General features: G+C 46.7%; 1 protein-coding gene across 1 annotated transcript in view; it reads right to left on the bottom strand.

Moving 5' to 3' along the window:
- Positions 1–278: 278 nt before the first annotated feature.
- LOC130310066 (zinc finger protein 615-like) overlaps positions 279–21,730 on the bottom strand; it is a 34,172-nt gene continuing 12,720 nt past the window's right edge. The window contains exons 8-15 of the mRNA XM_056552372.1: positions 13,142–13,222; positions 13,015–13,077; positions 11,791–11,913; positions 11,296–11,454; positions 4,988–5,108; positions 4,219–4,319; positions 3,987–4,095; positions 279–3,145 (exon numbers count right to left, since the gene is read on the bottom strand). Of these exons, the coding sequence (XP_056408347.1) occupies positions 1,794–3,145; positions 3,987–4,095; positions 4,219–4,319; positions 4,988–5,108; positions 11,296–11,454; positions 11,791–11,913; positions 13,015–13,077; positions 13,142–13,222 (2,109 nt within the window). The 3' untranslated portion in view covers positions 279–1,793. The remainder of the gene's footprint in view (positions 3,146–3,986; positions 4,096–4,218; positions 4,320–4,987; positions 5,109–11,295; positions 11,455–11,790; positions 11,914–13,014; positions 13,078–13,141; positions 13,223–21,730) is intronic.

Here is a 21,730-nt window from a genome sequence, read left to right as displayed (position 1 = left end):
AAGGGATGTGTTTTACTTTAAATAACAACAGAACATTGCAGCCGGAAATTCTGCTTTTATTACGCAAAAATTCGACACAGAGATCGCATTCCAGACGGAAATCTAAGTCCCATTGACTTCAATAGGATTCTTCCCCAGAATTCAGCAAAAAAAAAAAAAAAACACAGAGTTTTGGAACACAAAGCTCTCTGCTGACATCACGAGCACAGTGCTCTCTGCTGACATCTCTGTCCATTTTAGGAACTGTCCAGAGCAGCGTAGGTTTTCTATGGGGATTTTCTCCTACTCTGGACAGTTCCTAAAATGGACAGAGATGTCAGCAGAGAGCACTGTGTTTGTGATGTCAGCAGAGAGCTCTGTGTTCCAAAAAGAAAAGCATTTCCTCTGTAGTATTTAGCAGCTAATAAGTACTGGAAGGATTAAGATTTTTTTTTATAGAAGTCATTTACAAATCTGTTTAACTTTCTGGCACCAGTTGATTTAAAAAAAATAAATAAAAAAAAAAGTTTTCCACCGGAGTACCCCTTTGAGTCACATGCCTTTGGTTCAGTTTTTTTTTTTTTTTTTTTTAAAGGGGTTATCCAGAATCGAAAAAAACAGAGCTAATTTCTTTCAAAAAAGGACAGCTCCCCGTCTGTCATCCAGGTTGTGTGTGGTATTACAACTTGGCTACATCTACATCAAATGGAACTGAGAGCTGCATAAGCCACATCCAACCTGGAGACAGACGGGCAGCGGGTTTTGAAAGAAATTAGCTCTATTTTTCCATTCCTGGACGATCCCTTTAAATAGGGCTATTCGTGACGAATTCGATGCAGAAATTCTGCAGTGTGAACGCAGCCTTACAGTCACAGTTCAGAGAGTTGTCGGCTGATCCACCCTTACGCCTTAAAATCCAAACGAAAATGCATCGACGGCTTAATGGTTGTTGCGCGTGTTTTATGGGAAAATGCTATTTTATTTATTTTTAAAAAATTAAATAAAAAAATAAAAAATAAAAAAACAACAATAATATAAAACGCACTACAATTTTTTTTTTTTTTTGTGGTATAGAAACATCTGCCACATGCGACTATAGTTGAACAGTGTTATCAAAAAATGCCAAGCCTTATGAAAAGGGGTACTCCGCTGCCGTGATCGTGAAGATATAGGATCGTGGGGGTCCCCCGCAGCATGGTGCCCCCCTCCCATAGACATGAATGGAGGGGGCGTGGCCACGCCCCCCTCCATTCATGTCTATGGGAGGGGGGGGGGCACCATGCTGCGGGAGATGGCGGGGGACCCCCATGACCAAACATCTTATCTCCTATCCTTTGTATAGGAGGACGTCTAGCAGTGGAGTACCCCTTTAAGTAGCAGTCAAGCACATATCCTGCCATCGGGACCACAGATTAGTAAATACACTAATTAAAAAAAAAAAAATATTCCTGTTTAAAAAAATAAAATAAAATTATAAAAAGAAAAAAAATTCTTATAAAAAAAAAATTTTAAGTCAATTTTTTGGACTTTTGTTCGGTTCCTTCGCTTTTACCTTTTTATATGAATTGTTATGTCCGTATATTATTAAAAAATCACAAATTATTAGTCACAGATGACTACAGGTAAATAGACCTCGGGACATTGGTGGATCCAGGATCATTCCCCATAATATTGTCAGTTTAAAAGGTCTTATAAACCTCCTTTATTTTTGCTCTTATAACGTTTTCCACATTCCTAATAATATAAAATTGCACGGTAATTCTACGGAAATTCTCCGAATTTTCTTTCCTTGTATAAAAATTTCCCACACATCATTAAAACAGGCTCTCCTCTGCGTGTCTTTTCTGATGATCCTTTAGTTTGGCATTCGTAGTGTAACATTTCCCACATTCTGAACATGAGTATGGCTTCTCTCCCGTGTGAGTTCTCTGATGTTTAACAAGGGCTGACTTGTCCGCAAAGCACTTCTCACATTCTGGACAAGAAAATGGCTTCTCCCCAGTGTGGATTCTCTCATGTTTATCCAGCTGTGATTTATAGGTAAAACATTTCCCACAATAAGAGCACGGGAAGGGCATTTCTCCTGTGTGACTTATCTGATGACTCCTTAGTTTGGTTTTAGTAATGAAGCATTCCCCACATTCTGAACAAGAATATGGCTTCTCCCCTGTGTGACTTCTCTCATGTACAGCAAGAGATGATTTACATGTAAAACATTTCCCACATTCGGAACACGTATATGGCTTCTCTCCCGTGTGAGTTCTCTCATGTCTAACAAGTCGCAATTGATTTGTAAAGCTCTTACCGCATTCTGGACATGAATACAGTCCCTTTCCAGTGTGAATTCTCTTATGAGCAGCCAAATTTGACCTATGTCTAAAATCTTTCCCACATTCTGAACAGGAATATGGCCGCTCTTCTGTGTGATTTCTAACATGTCTGACTAGACTCGCTTTCCCTGTAAAGCCCTTCCCACATTCCGGACAAGAATATGGCGTCTCTCCTGTGTGACTTCTCGCATGAACAACAAGATATGATTTATCTGAAAAACATTTCCCACATTCCGAACACGAATAAATCTTCTCGCCTGTGTGACTTCTCTCATGTATAACCAGCTGCGATCTTCGAGCGAAACTCTTCCCGCATCGCGCACACGAAAACGGTTTCTCACCTGTGTGAGTTCTCTCATGTAAAACAAGAGTGGATTTATCTGTAAAGCATTTCCCACATTCTGAACAAGGATACGGCTTCTCCCCTGTGTGAATTCTCTCATGTATTACAAGAGGCGATTTATGTGCAAAACATTTCCCACAGGTTGGGCATGAATACGGCTTCTCTCCTGTGTGAATTCTCACGTGTCTGAGAAGACTTGATTTGTCTATAAAACATTTCCCACATTCTGAACATGAATATGGCTTCTCCCGTATAATAGGGTCAGAACTTTTTGCAAACTGATGAGACCCTTCCCCTTGACTTTGACTTGTACTGGCGGTAACAGTCTGTGACTGACCGGGAGAAGGTTCCTCATGGTTAGGATTATTATAGGCTAGATCTGTGCTGGGATGTCCTGGATGGACATTAAGGGAAATGAGGTTTTGCCGCGTGATATCTTCATCTTCTTCTTTATAATCCAGTGAGAACAAGACGTTTCGCTCAAAGGGATTTTCTGTAAGATTAAAATGGATTTGGTGATTTTAAAAACATTTTTATTAGGCTAGAAACACACATGCAGTGTGTAATATTATAGGGGTCCTCCGGGGAACTAAACCGAGAGCCCATCCTTTCCCTCTGACCAACCTAATTAATTGTCTATTTCATTGGCTTTATAGAGTAGTTTCCCCTCTTTGGTTGTCACTTACATGAAGTGATGGAATGACATCATCCAGCCATCCACTCTGTCTCTGTCCAAATCCCTCTCTGAAAGCAGCCCCCACCCTCCTGAGAGACACAGACCACATGGTTTCCGTCTCATGATCTCTTTAGTGATGAGAACTGGGAGGTCTAGTGCCACCCTAGGCAAAAGTTAATTTTGCCTCCCCTTGACCCTACCCATTGGCTCCTCCCAATGTATGAAGGCAAGCACAATACTGGACGGCTCTGCCCTTAGTGATCGCCCCTGTCTGCCTCGGAAGTGGCGCTGTGCTCCTCCAGCATGCTGAAAAATGCCAATTACAGTCATGGCTGTAAATGTTGGCACCCCTGAAATTTTTCAAGAAAATGGATGGGGGCCCTCACGATCTCCAGTGCACTGAGCGAACTTCACTCCGTGCTGGATGACTGGCGACTACAGCCCCCACTCCCCCACCACTTATGTCTTCAAGCTTCTATGTTCCGGACGCCGCCACTGCTTGCCTGGAGATCGCGGGGTCCCCATCGGCGGGACCCCCGCCATCAGACATCTTATCCCCTATCCTTTTCCGGCGGAGTACCCCTTTCATATAGATCTTAGGTATGAAGCTCACCTTATAAAACCCCTGCGCCCCCCATCTAAGCCCATTCTTACAGACCTGCAGTGACACCTATCGGGACGTCCTCCTTCTCCTCTTTCACACACGGCTCTTCGCCCTCCATCTTCTCCTCTTCTACCTCCACTTTGATTATGGTCAGATCTTCACCCTGATGGGAAACAAATAAGTAAAACACCAGAGAACAGAAGAAGAATTCAAACATAAGAAACCACCAGAAATCTACAATAACATCAACAACCAAAAAGCTTCACCCCCCAAATAGATTGTTTACCCCATGATGATCTGTCAGGACACTGAGCTTCTCCTCTGGACAGTCCTGGAAATACTGAGGACTGGGACTACTTTCCGGTGAATTTCTCCTACTGGATCCATCTAAAGGGTAACAAAAGCACACAGTGACGTAATATACAACCTATTATATATCATACACAGTGATGTAATACACAACCTATTATATATCATACACACAGTGATGTAATACACAACCTATTATATATCATACACACAGTGATGTAATACACGACCTATTATATATCATATAAACAGTGATGTAATACACGACCTATTATATATCATACAGTGACGTAATACACAACCTATTATATATCATACACACAGTGATGTAATACACAACCTATTATATATCATACACACAGTGATGTAATACACAACCTATTATATATCATACACACAGTGATGTAATACACGACCTATTATATATCATACAAACAGTGATGTAATACACGACCTATTATATATCATACACACAGTGATGTAATACACAACCTATTATATATCATATCTTTGCCTCCCCTAATGGCAGCTGGAGGCTCCCTGCACCACCACAGTAGTCAACTGTAACATAACATTTTATTACTATATTAATGAGGGCGTCTGTGCACTGGGGTTTTACTTTACCCCCAGGTGCACTGATCCCTGAGCTGCTATAACAGCGCCCCCTAGTGAATATTTTACATTGTTTATCAGTGTTCCCTTGCCTACTGCCATTTTCTCTAAGGCTTAAACATGACTCCTCTTACCTGGTGATGTGAGGGGCCGGGGGTCCTCCATAATGTCCTGGTACCGATCCTTGTGTCCTTCTACATACTCCCACTCCTCCATGGAGAAATAGACCGCCACATCCTGACACCTTATAGGAACCTGACACACAATGATACCGTCATCACCAGACCCCTCCATTACTGTATAATGTCCCTGCAGTGTCACCTCTCTAATCACCAGACCACTCCATTACTGTATAATGTCCCAGCAGTGTCACCTCTCTAATCATCACCAGACCCATCCATTACTGTATAATGTCCCAGCAGTGTCACCTCTCTAATCACCAGACCACTCCATTACTGTATAATGTCCCAGCAGTGTCACCTCTCTAATCATCACCAGACCCCTCCATTACTGTATAATGTCCCAGCAGTGTCACCTCTATAGTCATCACCAGACCCCTCCATTACTGTATAATGTCCCAGCAGTGTCACCTCTCCAGTCATCACCAGACCCCTCCATTACTGTATAATGTCCCAGCAGTGTCACCTCTCCAGTCATCACCAGACCCCTCCATTACTGTATAATGTCCCAGCAGTGTCACCTCTCCAGTCATCACCAGACCCCTCCATTACTGTATAATGTCCCAGCAGTGTCACCTCTCTAATCATCACCAGACCCCTTCATTACTGTATAATGTCCCAGCAGTGTCACCTCTATAGTCATCACCAGACCCCTCCATTACTGTATAATGTCCCTGCAGTGTCACCTCTCTAATCACCAGACCACTCCATTACTGTATAATGTCCCAGCAGTGTCACCTCTCTAATCATCACCAGACCCATCCATTACTGTATAATGTCCCAGCAGTGTCACCTCTCTAATCACCAGACCACTCCATTACTGTATAATGTCCCAGCAGTGTCACCTCTCTAATCATCACCAGACCCCTCCATTACTGTATAATGTCCCAGCAGTGTCACCTCTATAGTCATCACCAGACCCCTCCATTACTGTATAATGTCCCAGCAGTGTCACCTCTCCAGTCATCACCAGACCCCTCCATTACTGTATAATGTCCCAGCAGTGTCACCTCTCCAGTCATCACCAGACCCCTCCATTACTGTATAATGTCCCAGCAGTGTCACCTCTCCAGTCATCACCAGACCCCTCCATTACTGTATAATGTCCCAGCAGTGTCACCTCTCTAATCATCACCAGACCCCTTCATTACTGTATAATGTCCCAGCAGTGTCACCTCTATAGTCATCACCAGACCCCTCCATTACTGTATAATGTCCCAGCAGTGTCACCTCTCCAGTCATCACCAGACCCCTCCATTACTGTATAATGTCCCAGCAGTGTCACCTCTCCAGTCATCACCAGACCCCTCCATTACTGTATAATGTCCCAGCAGTGTCACCTCTCCAGTCATCACCAGACCCCTCCATTACTGTATAATGTCCCAGCAGTGTCACCTCTCCAGTCATCACCAGATCCCTCCATTACTGTATAATGTCCCAGCAGTGTCACCTCTCTAGTCATCACCAGACCTCTCCATTACTGTATAATGTCCCAGCAGTGTCACCTCTCCAGTCATCACCAGACCCCTCCATTACTGTATAATGTCCCAGCAGTGTCACCTCTCTAATCATCACCAGACCCCTCCATTACTGTATAATGTCCCAGCAGTGTCACCTCTCTAATCATCACCAGACCCCTCCATTACTGTATAATGTCCCAGCAGTGTCACCTCTCCAGTCATCACCAGACCCCTCCATTACTGTATAATGTCCCAGCAGTGTCACCTCTCCAGTCATCACCAGACCCCTCCATTACTGTATAATGTCCCAGCAGTGTCACCTCTCTAATCATCACCAGACCCCTCCATTACTGTATAATGTCCCAGCAGTGTCACCTCTCCAGTCACCACCAGACCCCTCCATTACTGTATAATGTCCCAGCAGTGTCACCTCTCTAATCATCACCAGACCCCTCCATTACTGTATAATGTCCCAGCAGTGTCACCTCTCCAGTCACCACCAGACCCCTCCATTACTGTATAATGTCCCAGCAGTGTCACCTCTCTAATCATCACCAGACCCCTCCATTACTGTATAATGTCCCTGCAGTGTCACCTCTCCAGTCATGACCAGACCCCTCCATTACTGTATAATGTCCCAGCAGGGTCACCTCTCCAGTCATCACCAGACCCCTCCATTACTGTATAATGTCCCTGCAGTGTCACCTCTCCAGTCATCACCAGACCTCTCCATTACTGTATAATGTCCCAGCAGTGTCACCTCTCATCACCAGACCCCTCCATTACTGTATAATGTCCCAGCAGTGTCACCTCTCCAGTCATCACCAGACCCCTCCATTACTGTATAATGTCCCTGCAGTGTCACCTCTCCAGTCATCACCAGACCTCTCCATTACTGTATAATGTCCAGCAGGGTCACCTCTCTAATCATCACCAGACCCCTCCATTACTGTATAATGTCCCAGCAGTGTCACCTCTCCAGTCATCACCAGACCCCTCCATTACTGTATAATGTCCCAGCAGTGTCACCTCTCCAGTCATCACCAGATCCCTCCATTACTGTATAATGTCCCTGCAGTGTCACCTCTCCAGTCATCACCAGACCCCTCCATTACTGTATAATGTCCAGCAGTGTCACCTCTCCAGTCATCACCAGACCCCTCCATTACTGTATAATGTCCCTGCAGTGTCACCTCTCCAGTCATCACCAGACCCCTCCATTACTGTATAATGTCCCTGCAGTGTCACCTCTCCAGTCATCACCAGACCCCTCCATTACTGTATAATGTCCAGCAGTGTCACCTCTCCAGTCATCACCAGACCCCTCCATTACTGTATAATGTCCCAGCAGTGTCACCTCTCTAATCATCACCAGACCCCTCCATTACTGTATAATGTCCCAGCAGTGTCACCTCTATAGTCATCACCAGACCCCTCCATTACTGTATAATGTCCAGCAGTGTCACCTCTCCAATCACCAGACCTCTCCATTACTGTATAATGTCCCAGCAGTGTCACCTCTCCAGTCATCAGACCCCTCCATTACTGTATAATGTCCCAGCAGTGTCACCTCTCCAGTCATCAGACCCCTCCATTACTGTATAATATCCCAGCAGTGTCACCTCTCCAGTCATCACCAGACCCCTCCATTACTGTATAATGTCCCAGCAGTGTCACCTCTCCAGTCATCACCAGACCCCTCCATTACTGTATAATGTCCCAGCAGTGTCACCTCTCCAGTCATCACCAGACCCCTCCATTACTGTATAATGTCCCAGCAGTGTCACCTCTCCAGTCATCACCAGACCCCTCCATTACTGTATAATGTCCCAGCAGTGTCACCTCTCTAATCATCACCAGACCCCTCCATTACTGTATAATGTCCCAGCAGTGTCACCTCTATAGTCATCACCAGACCCCTCCATTACTGTATAATGTCCCAGCAGTGTCACCTCTCCAGTCATCACCAGACCCCTCCATTACTGTATAATGTCCCAGCAGTGTCACCTCTCCAGTCATCACCAGACCCCTCCATTACTGTATAATGTCCCAGCAGTGTCACCTCTCCAGTCATCACCAGACCTCTCCATTACTGTATAATGTCCAGCAGGGTCACCTCTCTAATCATCACCAGACCCCTCCATTACTGTATAATGTCCCAGCAGTGTCACCTCTCCAGTCATCACCAGACCCCTCCATTACTGTATAATGTCCAGCAGTGTTACCTCTCCAGTCATCACCAGACCCCTCCATTACTGTATAATGTCCCAGCAGTGTCACCTCTCTAATCATCACCAGACCCCTCCATTACTGTATAATGTCCCAGCAGTGTCACCTCTATAGTCATCACCAGACCCCTCCATTACTGTATAATGTCCCAGCAGTGTCACCTCTATAGTCATCACCAGACCCCTCCATTACTGTATAATGTCCCAGCAGTGTCACCTCTCCAGTCATCACCAGACCCCTCCATTACTGTATAATGTCCCAGCAGTGTCACCTCTCCAGTCATCACCAGACCCCTCCATTACTGTATAATGTCCAGCAGTGTCACCTCTCTAATCATCACCAGACCCCTCCATTACTGTATAATGTCCCTGCAGTGTCACCTCTCCAGTCATCACCAGACCCCTCCATTACTGTATAATGTCCCAGCAGTGTCACCTCTCTGATCATCACCAGACCCCTCCATTACTGTATAATGTCCCAGCAGTGTCACCTCTCCAGTCATCACCAGACCCCTCCATTACTGTATAATGTCCCAGCAGTGTCACCTCTCCAGTCATCACCAGACCCCTCCATTACTGTATAATGTCCCAGCAGTGTCACCTCTCCAGTCATCACCAGACCCCTCCATTACTGTATAATGTCCCAGCAGTGTCACCTCTCCAGTCATCACCAGACCTCTCCATTACTGTATAATGTCCCAGCAGAGTCACCTCTCTAATCATCACCAGACCCCTCTATTACTGTATATTGTCCTAGCAGTGTCACCTCTCCAGTCATCACCAGACCCCTCCATTACTGTATAATGTCCCAGCAGTGTCATCTCTCCAGTCATCCCCAGACCCCTCCATTACTGTATAATGTCCCAGCAGTGTCACCTCTCCAGTCATCACCAGACCCCTCCATTACTGTATAATGTCCCAGCAGTGTCACCTCTCTAATCATCACCAGACCCCTCCATTACTGTATAATGTCCCAGCAGTGTCACCTCTCCAGTCATCACCAGACCCCTCCATTACTGTATAATGTCCCAGCAGTGTCACCTCTCCAGTCATCACCAGACCTCTCCATTACTGTATAATATCCCAGCAGTGTCACCTCTCTAATCATCACCAGACCCCTCCATTACTGTATAATGTCCTCCAGTGTCACCTCTCTAATCATCACCAGACCCCTCCATTACTGTATAATGTCCCAGCAGTGTCACCTCTCTAATCATCACCAGACCCCTCCATTACTGTATAATGTCCCAGCAGGGTCACCTCTCCAGTCATCACCAGACCCCTCCATTACTGTATAATGTCCCAGCAGGGTCACCTCTCCAGTCATCACCAGACCCCTCCATTACTGTATAATATCCCAGCAGTGTCACCTCTCTAATTATCACCAGACCCCTCCACTACTGTATAATGTCCTCCAGTGTCAACTCTCCAGTCATCACCAGACCCCTCCATTACTGTATAATGTCCCAGCAGTGTCAACTCTCCAGTCATCTCCAGACCCCTCCATTACTGTATAATGTCCCAGCAGTGTCACCTCTCTAATTATCACCAGACCCCTCCATTACTGTATAATGTCCTCCAGTGTCACCTCTCTAATCATCACCAAACCCTCCATTACTGTATAATGTCCCAGCAGTGTCACCTCTCTAATCATTCCCAGACCCCTCCATTACTGTATAATGTCCCAGCAGTGTCCCCTCTCCAGTCATCACCAGACCCCTCCATTACTGTATAATGTCCCAGCAGTGTCCCCTCTCCAGTCATCACCAGACCCCTCTATTACTGTATATTGTCCCAGCAGTGTCACCTCTCTAATTATCACCAAACCCCTCCATTACTGTATAATGTCCCAGCAGTGTCACCTCTCCAGTCATCACCAGACCCCTCCATTACTGTATAATGTCCCAGCAGTGTCACCTCTCTAATTATCACCAGACCCCTCCATTACTGTATAATGTCCTCCAGTGTCACCTCTCTAACCATCACCAGACCCCTCCATTACTGTATAATGTCCCAGCAGTGTCACCTCTCTAATCATCACCAGACCCCTCCATTACTGTATAATGTCCCAGCAGAGTCACCTCTCCAGTCATCACCAGACCCCTCCATTACTGTATAATGTCCCAGCAGTGTCACCTCTCCAGTCATCACCAGACCTCTCCATTACTGTATAATGTCCCAGCAGTGTCATCTCTCCAGTCATCCCCAGACCCCTCCATTACTGTATAATGTCCCAGCAGTGTCACCTCTCCAGTCATCACCAGACCCCTCCATTACTGTATAATGTCCCCGCAGTGTCACCTCTCTAATCATCACCAGACCCCTCCATTACTGTATAATGTCCCAGCAGTGTCACCTCTCTAATCATCACCAGACCCCTCCATTACTGTATAATGTCCCAGCAGTGTCACCTCTCCAGTCATCACCAGACCCTTCCATTACTGTATAATGTCCCAGCAGTGTCACCTCTCCAGTCATCACCAGACCCCTCCATTACTGTATAATGCCCCAGCAGTGTCACCTCTCTAATCATCACCAGACCCCTCCATTACTGTATAATGTCCAGCAGGGTCACCTCTCTAATCAGCAGCTCCATCATCTTGTTGATGAGTTCTAGGATCTTCTTGTTGTTCCTCTCATGTATCATGGAGTGAGGTGGAGGGTCTGTGATGGGGTTCGGGCCCCTGCTCCATCCTCCGGACTCCCCCGATGTCTTCCTCACTATGGTATAATCCTGTGTATGGAGAGAGACACAAATCTGGTGATCAGTATAAATCCCGGGATCACCGACCATCTCCAGAATCTATGACTATAACCTGTGATATTATTACACTGAAGAAAGTCATCGGGCCCCTCCTGATCTCTTGTATTTCCCCATGACACCTTCTTCTGGAGGAGAACCCCATAGTCTCACTGCTCTTACAGTAAAGAATCCTCCTCTATTGCTCCTATAACATTCCTATTGGCCCATTGGTTGCCATGGTAACTGCCCATATTGGGGCTGATCCTTCCTATCATGTCTTCTCTTCCCTATAATCCAATAAAGATGATAGAAATCTAGAGGAGTCACCTCTCCGGTCAGCAGGCGGATGATCTCCAGGGTGATGTGTAATAGTCCTGTAGTCACATCAGTCCTGTCCGGGGACATCCTGGGGGCAGCGGGAGAGAGGACGGGATCTGGTCCTGTTGAGACCTATATGAGAGAAAGAGGGGCCCTAAATCATACAGGGGCCACATCATATGTCACACATACAACCTCAATTATTGACCCTTAATAAATTCTTCCCATTGTCTACAAATAGTGATAATTCAGGACTGTCAGGGTCAATGTGATCAGAGGGAGCGGGACGTCTCCATGGTAACCACAGACCACACCGGCACCATTATATAATATACATGTAAACCTATGTCCCTCAACCAGGGGACCTGCTGCCAAACTACAACTCCCAGCATGCCCGGACAGCTGGAGGCGCACTGGGTTTTTGCCATACTGTTTTCAATCAGTTTTCTAAAGAAAACCATATGGCAAAAAAACGGATGGAACAGTATGGAAAAAAGTAAACCGTATGCGTTTTTAAACAGTATACAGTTTTTAAAAGTGCATACAGTTCCGTCAGTTTTTATTAAAAAAAAAACATACGTTTTTGAAAATTCTGTCCATTTTTAATGGGAGGGGTCTTGGGTGGGGACTTTAGGATTCAAATGCGCATGTGCAAAGTAAAAACGTATACGTTTATCCCATATGGAACCGTATACATGTGCGTTTCCCATTGACGTCCATGTAAAAAAAAAAATGTATGCGGTTGCAGTACGATTTTTAAACCGGAGACAAAATTGTGGTCAACCACGGTACTGAAACCGCATACGTTTTTTTTAACATGGACGTCAACGGGAAAGGCACATGTATACGGTTCCATAGGGGATAAACGTATACGTTTTTACTTTGCGCATGCGCATTTGAATCCTAAAGTCCCCACCCAAGACCCCTCCCATTAAAAATGGACAGAATTTTCAAAAATGTATGTTTTTTTTTAATAAAAACTGACGGAACTGTATGCACTTTTAAAAACAGTATACTGTTTAAAAACGCATACGGTTTACTTTTATCCATACTCTTCCATCCGTTTTTTTTGCCATACGGTTTTCTTTAGAAAAACGGATTGAAAACAGTATGGCAAAAACTTAGTGGTGTATATACATCTCCTGGGGCCCTCAGGAGCCATAGAGACAACCTCATCACCGGAGACTGTAATATATATATATAAACCGGCACAGATCTATATCATCAGCTTACCGGAGAACCGGAACCACAACAGCGGGGACACCAGAGAGAGCGGGAGGAAATAGCGGGGACACCAGAGAGAGAGCGGAAGGAAATAGCGGGGACACCAGAGAGAGCGGGAGGAAATAGCGGGGACACCGAGCACAACACCGGCCATATACCGGATAAAGAGGGTCACATGGGGGGCGGGGCCAGCAGGGAAGAGGATGAAGGACCTGGGATGATGTCATATGGGGGCGGGGCTACAAAGAAATAAAGTGGGGGATGAAGGACCTGTGATGACGATCATGTGACATGAGAGGGGCGGGGCTCAGAAGTGGAGAGGATATCAGTGGAGGAAGTACCTGTGGTCATATGACATCAGGGGGCGGAGCTTTGGAGATAAAGAGATGGATTATGGGTTCCTGGATCCCATGGGGATGCTGGGAGTTGTAGTTCTCTCATCTGATATAACATAATAACAGTCAGGACATGCTGGGAGTTGTAGTTCTCTGATATCACATAATAACAGTCTGGACATGCTGGGAGTTGTAGTTCTCCTCTGATATCACATAACAGTCTGGACATGCTGGGAGTTAAAGTTCTCTCCTCTGATATCACATAACAGTCTGGACATGCTGGGAGTTGTAGTTCTCTGATATCACATAATACCAGTCTGGACATGCTGGGAGTTGTAGTTCTCTCCTCTGATATCACATAATAACAGTCTGGACATGCTGGGAGTTGTAGTTCTCTCCTCTGATATCACATAATAACAGTCTGGACATGCTGGGAGTTGTAGTTCTCTCATCTGATATCACATAATAACAGTCTGGACATGATGGGAGTTGTAGTTCTCTCCTCTGATATCACATAATAACTGTCTGGACATGCTGGGAGTTGTAGTTCTCTCCTCTGATATCACATAATAACAGCCTGGACATGCTGGGAGTTGTAGTTCTCTCCTCTGATATCACATAATAACAGTCTGGACATGCTGGGAGTTGTAGTTCTCTCATCTGATATCACATAATAACAGTCTGGACATGATGGGAGTTGTAGTTCTCTCCTCTGATATCACATAACAGTCTGGACATGCTGGGAGTTGTAGTCACTTCTACTCTTCTCATCATCTCCTGTACTGTGGGTTGTGGTCGCTCCAGTGATTCTCCCCCTCATTATTTCAGTAATGGATCGGTCTGATCTCCGCCCACAGTCACATGACCCCTGTGGACGTTGCGGGGAAACCTGATTTATAATTTTTATTTTTTTACATTCTCCCTTCTCCCACTTAGGGACCTTCCCATGTGATAGTATTATTCTGTATATAGTGTATAGTATATAGTATGTTATGATTGTTTATATACAGGTCCGGGGGGCTTCATAAGGAAACCCCCCATCCCCCGACCATGGTGTCCCCGCAGATCCTTATACGTCTTCATGATGATTCCACTGCAGCATGTAATGGGTTAAGGGTCTCTCCAGTGTTGTCATGGTAACAGTCGAGCTCCTGTAATCCCTGCAGGGGAGACCTGTGCCCCCTAAGAAGGTGGGAGCCGAGCCCAAAGCCCCTAAGAAGGTGGGAGCCGAGCCCAAAGCCCCTAAGAAGGTGGGAGCCGAGCCCAAAGCCCCTAAGAAGGTGGGAGCCGAGCCCAAAGCCCCTAAGAAGGTGGGAGCCGAGCCCAAAGCCCCTAAGAAGGTGGGAGCCGAGCCCAAAGCCCCTAAGAAGGTGGGAGCCGAGCCCAAAGCCCCTAAGAAGGTGGGAGCCGAGCCCAAAGCCCCTAAGAAGGTGGGAGCCGAGCCCAAAGCCCCTAAGAAGGTGGGAGCCCCTAAGTGATCTCCATGAAAAACAGTAAACATAAAAGAAGCAGCATCTTGGTCATAAAATGGAGGATCTTAGCGCAGCTTTTGATCAAAACTTGTCCCCCCATTCACTACGCGGAGGTGGTGGTTGGGGGGGGGGGGGGCACATTTGAAAAACAGGAATGGGCGGTCACTAAGGGGTTAAGAGAATAATTTCCTCAAAACACAAAAAAAAAAAAAAGAAGGGAGACTGCGCCGGACTCCGAAACTGCGAGTCGTGTAAACACGGTGGGGGGAGATTCATCAGAACCTGTGTAGAGGGGCGGTGCCGTTGCCCATAGCAACCAGTCAGATCGCTTCTTTTATTCTAAAAATTCCTCTGAAAATGAAAGCTGTAATCTGATTGGAAGAAAAAAGTCCAAGCAGCTCACCCCGCCCGGACAGACGGAGCGCACGAAGCATGGCGGCTGAGCGTATGACTAAGAGCGCTCTGCGCTTGAAACGCGTGACCTCCTGTGTTTCTCCTTTTCGATTAAAGTGGATTTTATTTGCACCAAGCGCTGGATTCTACCCTTCGTTTTTCTACTGTAATCTGATTGGTTGCTATGGGCAACTGCACCGCTCCTTCTTCTGATCTCCCCCATCGTGTGTTTTAAAGAGAACCTGTCATGATCCTGCTAAATGTTATAATCCCCCCGGTCACTGCCCCCATCATGATAAACCACCCCCGACATTTATTATTATTATTATTATTTAGTTTTTCTACCTTAGAAACATAGAAGGTGTCGGCAGATAAGAACCATTTGGCCCAATAATCTGAATACTATGAATAGTCCCTGGCCCTATCTTATATGAAGGATAGCCTTATACCTATCCCTATCTTATATGGAGGATAGCCTTATACCTATCCCTATCTTATATGAAGGATAGCATTATACCTATCCCTATCTTATATGAAGGATAGCCTTATACCTATCTCTATCTTATATGAAGGATAACCTTATACCTATCTCTATCTTATATGAAGGATAGCATTATACCTATCCCTATCTTATATGAAGGATAGCCTTATACCTATCTCTATCTTATATGAAGGATAGCCTTATACCTATCCCTATCTTATATGGAGGATATCCTTATACCTATCGCTATCTTATATGAAGGATATCCTTATACCTATCTCTATCTTATATGGAGGATAGCCTTATACCTATCCCTATCTTATATGGAGGATATCCTTATACCTATCGCTATCTTATATGAAGGAGCCTTATACCTATCTCTATCTTATATGAAGGATAGCCTTATACCTATCCCTATCTTATATGGAGGATATCCTTATACCTATCGCTATCTTATATGAAGGATAGCCTTATACCTATCTCTATCTTATATGAAGGATTGCCTTATCCCTATCTCTATCTTATATGAAGGATAGCCTTATACCTATCTCTATCTTATATGGAGGATAGCCTTATACCTATCTCTATCTTATATGAAGGATAGCCTTATACCTATCTCTATCTTATATGAAGGATAGCCTTATACCTATCCCTATCTTATATGGAGGATAGCCTTATACCTATCTCTATCTTATATGAAGGATTGCCTTATACCTATCCCTATCTTATATGAAGGATAGCCTTATACCTATCTCTATCTTATATGGAGGATAGCCTTATACCTATCTCTATCTTATATGAAGGATAGCCTTATACCTATCTCTATCTTATATGAAGGATAGCCTTATACCTATCCCTATCTTATATGAAGGATAGCCTTATGCCTATCTCTATCTTATATGAAGGATAGCCTTATACCTATCTCTATCTTATATGAAGGATAGCCTTATACCTATCTCTATCTTATATGAAGGATAGCCTTATACCTATCTCTATCTTATATGAAGGATAGCCTTATACCTATCTCTATCTTATATGAAGGATAGCCTTATACCTATCCCTACCTTATATGAAGGATAGCCTTATACCTATCCCTATCTTATATGAAGGATAGTCTTATATCTATCTCTATCTTATATGAAGGTTAGCCTTATACCTATCTCTATCTTATATGAAGGATAGCCTTATGTTTATCCCATGTTTTAACTCCTTCACTGTATTTGCAGCGACCACTTCTGCGGGAAGGCTATTCCATGCATCCACTACTCTCTCAGTAAAGAGTAGTGTATTTTCTCTTCAGTCTCAGTCAGATTCACAGACTGGGAAGGGGGCGTTCCCCAGCAGGTGTGACATAATCTGAAGCCATACAGGGGAGAACTTCCTCCCTCACTCTGCTACACACAGCCCAGAGCAGTTCTTTTTGCAGCTCGCACGGGTGTGTCTCCTTGTGCTCTACAGACTCCCAGGCAGAGAAGCAGGTTTTCCATCAGCCTTTCCCAGGATTGTGGCAGCCTCCTGGGGAGGGCTTTCCTACATGGAGCCCTGGGAGTCGCGGGCCTCCACCTCCCTTTCTTCCAGGCTGGCGGGGCGTAGAGAGCAAACAGCGACAGCCATTATTCCGGCCGGGGGGAGAAGATCTGGCAGAGTCTGCAGCAATGCAGGATCTGGTCCCCAGGTGACGGGTGCCAGCCAGAGATCCAGCGGTGGAAGGAAGCCGAGCACTCCTCTGTGAGGGAAGGGCATAATCCACAGAGCCTGTGCGGTCGGGCAAAGCAGTTGCTGGCACTGTGGGAGGATCTGGGGTGCGCCCGGTGGGGCAGCCCCAGACTCAGGGAGTAACATCATCCATGGAGGAGGAACCATCGGCATCGACCCCAGAAGCAGCTAAGCCAGCACAAAAGACTTTATTGAAGCCAGCCATACTACAAGTCCAAGCCAGCCCAGAATCAATTAGTGAGAACAAGAGTGCAGGATGTGCGATTGATGGGTGTAGTAGTGTTGTGGATGAGAGGAGTGTATGTGGGAGTGATATGAATGGGAAGTCTGGTATGGATGGAAATAAAGAGGAGGCTGCCCTCCCGGTAGTGACTGCTCCTAGGAGCTATGCCAATGTCACTGCCGGGGGTTCCCCGTCTTTGTCCGGCTCTGGAGGCCATTTGCAATAGCGCCTCCTGGAGGCTCTATGCAGGGGCGACAGGTCGATCCAGGAAGAGGGAAGGGGTGAGGTCGACCTGTCTTTTTGGATAGATAGGCACAGTTTGGGGGCTTTCCGAGAGCGGAATGGGGAGGTGGTCTGGTCCCTCCCGACACCCGGGCAGGACAATAACCGTAGGAATGTTTGTCTGTCTGATTTGGAGGGGCGAGGATGCGTGCTCACCTCGCACTAAAGTGGTTGAGCTCCTCCTTCAGATGGAATTCAGGGCAAGTGACATCTTTGGCTTGACTCACCCCTACGGTTTGTCCGAGTTTGATGTCAGTTTCATTCGGCCAGAGGGTCTCGAACTCTTCTGGTCGAACTATGAAGTGGCAAAGAACGAGCCCGGCTGGCAAGATTTTGCCATAAAGGCGATTTCCCGTCAGAACTCTGTGACCGTTTTGACCCGTTATGAGTCACTTTCTTGTCATGACATCATGACCTGGCTCGGACTGTATGGGGATGTGACGGACATGCCCAAGAAAAACTTGGATGAGCACGGGATCTGGTCCGGAGCTTGGACGTTTTCCAAACTCAAGCCTTCAGGGAGTATGGTTTCCCACATTCAGTCAGCTGCCTCCCTGTACTGTGCAGGTCTGCGCTTTGTGTGGTGGGTCATCTGGCCGCATCCTGTAGGCAGATTTGGTGCCACCCGTGTGGTGTCCTCGGACAGGGTGTCCGAGCGCCTTCGCCCGTGCAGCGGCCGGTCCGGCTGAGGAGAACTGTGAAGTTGCCTTGGCTGGGGAGGGTATGGGCAGGGATGGTGGCGCAACAGGGCTAGTGAGGAGGAGAAAGTGCCCCGCCAAACTAAGGCGGGAAGAAAATCGTAGGAGTAGGGAGCTGGATAGTGTCCAGGTGACGGGGATAGCTCCGGCCCCTGCTCCTGAAGCTGGCCCTGTAACCGCTGAAGCCCTGGAGGAGAATATGCTGAATGAGGAGATCAGGAGGCTTCACAGAGAGGAAGGCAAAATGGCCGACCCTTCTGATTCCTCCCACTATGAAAATGAGGATAAGGAGAGCAGGGAGAGGCCCAAAAAGAAAGACAAGAGCAAAAGGAAAAGAAGAGGGAGAAGGGAGAAAGAAGAGGTCAGAACCCTCTGTTCCTTGTACTACGGGCCAGGTCCAAAATGGAAGCCTCACTGCCCCCCCTCCTCTAATTAACCTGTTTAACTGGTACCTCGTCCTCGATACCATCTCCTCCCCCTCCTTGGAGGGAGAAGCTGAGGGTGAAGTGCCTATGGAGAAAGAGCCTCTGGGGGAAACTGGGCCCTGCCCTATCGAGGCACCTTCCTTGGAGGGCGGAGCTAGACCAGGGCCGAATGGAGACAGGGAACATTTGGATCAATCAGAGTAGAAGAAAAGATCTAAAAGTGGTCCTGCCCTCTTGTCTTCTTCGGGGGCTAAAAAGAAAGGGAAAAAAAGGTAAAGGGTGTGGCCATCTAATTTAATCACCCTGTATGGCGGCACTCACCCATTGACACTGGCATCTATTAATTGTTCCAGCATAAAGTCTGATACGGCTAGATTTGCAGCCTTTGATTTTCTAGGCCTCGTTGAAGCCGACATTTTCTTTTTACAGGAGACCAGGTTGTCAGATCTAGCCTCTCTGGTAAAAGTCAGAAGAGAGTAGAGGCGCGGCCCCTCCCAGTGGTCTATTATGGCTGAGCCGTATAGTGGGGTGGCGGTCCTTTTTACCGCTCCTGTTGAATGCAGACGGGTTATTGAATTAGAAATGGGGAGGTGCCTGATCTTAGATGTCTTCATGAAGGGGCAAGAGCTCCGGCTCATTAACATCTACGCCCCACAAACTAAGCAGGGCCGTAAAGATCTCTTCATAAGGATTAAGCCCTTTCTTTTTACGAGTCGGCAAGTGATTTTTGGAGGGGAATTCAATGTCACGAGGTCCCAAGATAGGAGAGGTTGCAATAATCCGCTGACTTATGACTGTGTGGCCCTTATTAATTTAGTTAGGGAAGCTCGCCTAGAGGATGCCCACATCCGGAGCCCCTCAGGCAACGCGGGTTTCACCTATCATCGAGGTAGCTGCAGGTCTAGAATAGACAGGTTTTATTTGAAGGAGGAAGCCGTCTCTTCCGCAGTGTCCGTGATTGAGGTGGAGTTCTCCGATCAGTGTATGATTTATTTTTCCTTCAATATTTCAGAGACCCCCGGATGGGTAAAGGTACTTGGAAGCTGAATTCGTCCCTCCTGGAGGAAGCGGAGATAAGACAGTCCTTTGGGGATTTTCTTCAGAGTCAGGTACCTTTACTGGACCTTTGTAGTAATAAGCTGGAGTGGTGGGAGATGTTTAAGAAGCGGGTTACGGGGTTCTTCCGCCAGCTCTCGAGCCTCAGGTCCCTGAACAGGTATCGCTTGTATCAGGGTCGGAGAAGGAAACTCGAGCTTCTCGTCTTGACTGGAGGTAGCCAAGAGGATATCTCCAGAGTGAAGTCCTTGCTGATGAGGTGTCAGTACGATAGGCATGCATCTTTTGTTTTTGAGAGGGATTTCGGGAAGTTCCGCTCGCCCGACCCTTACAGAAACAGTAAGATGTCAGTGAGTAGTAAAGTTGTCTCAGGACTGATTGATAGTACGGGATCCCTGAATCGGTCCAGATCAGGGACCCTGGAGTTCGTCAGATCCTTCTACTCGCACTTCTTGGGAAGGAAGGCTCTAGATCGAGACAGGATGTCGGCTTTCCTTGCTGAAACCATTCCTGAGCCAGGGGTAGACCCCTCTCTTGATGTTTTGGCAGAAGAAATCAGGGAAGAGGAAGTGAGACTGGCGATCGAGGGGCTCTCCCCGAAGAAGTTGCCAGGTCCGGATGGCTTAACATCAGAGTGGTACAGGACTTTTAAGGAGTCTTTAGCTCCCCTCTTGAATGAGGTTTTCAATGAGTGTCTCTCCTCGGGCACTCTGCCGAAGTCAATGAGGAGGTCAGCCCTGATTCTTCTATCAAAGGGTAAAGATCCCAGCCGTATTGAGAATTGGAGGCCCATAGCTCTTCTCAATACGGAAAGGAAGCTTCTGGCCAAGATACTGTTTAATCGGCTGGTGAAGTTTGCACCCCGGCTCCTTTCGAAGGCCCAGCACTGCACTATTCCAGGTTGAAGCACCTTAAGTGCAGGTCTCTGGAAGGGGTACTTGCTGTCCTTGGATCAGGCCAAAGCATTTGATCGGGTGAACCACGAGTACCTCTGGTCCGTCCTCCTGAGATATGGCTTACCGAGTACTTATGTTAATTGGCTTAAGATCTTGTACGCAGGGGCAGAGTTTCCCACTGGTTGTCCTTTGAGCCCGCTCTTATATGTGTTTGCGATCGATCCCTTCCTTAGGAGAGTGAGTCGCAGACCATTGGCGGAAGTCGAGATGAGTCTGGCGGAACCGGAGGCCATCCAGAGGGTTGTGGCGTACGCTGACAATGTCACTATTTTTGTCTCCTTGAGAGAGGAGGTCGATGTGGTGATGTCGGAGGTGGACAGCTACTCAGAGGCATCCGGGTCTAAGATCAACCGGGATAAGTGCGAGAGTCTCTGGCTGGGAGGAGGGGATCCCACGTTTGATCTCCCGGAGACACCCTCCCAGGGCCCCAAGACTCAGCAAAAATCCTGGGCATCACATTCAGCCAGGATGATTATCCCACCAAAAACTGGGATGGTAAGCTCCAGGATGCCACTCAGAAGGTGGACCAGTGGAAGGGTTGGTCTATGACCCTCAGGGAAAGGGTACACCTGATCAAATCGTACCTGCTCCCCTTGTTTATCTATCTGGGCAGCGTATGTATCTTGCCAGAGGCTTACTACACTAGGATCTACAGCCTGTTTTTCCAACTGTTATGGGGGAACAGGTT

This window comes from Hyla sarda, chromosome 1 (assembly GCF_029499605.1).
Source record: "Hyla sarda isolate aHylSar1 chromosome 1, aHylSar1.hap1, whole genome shotgun sequence".
Classification (NCBI taxonomy): domain Eukaryota; kingdom Metazoa; phylum Chordata; class Amphibia; order Anura; family Hylidae; genus Hyla; species Hyla sarda.
The sequence above is the reverse complement of the archived record's forward strand: the minus strand, read 5'-3'. Positions and strand labels throughout refer to the sequence as shown.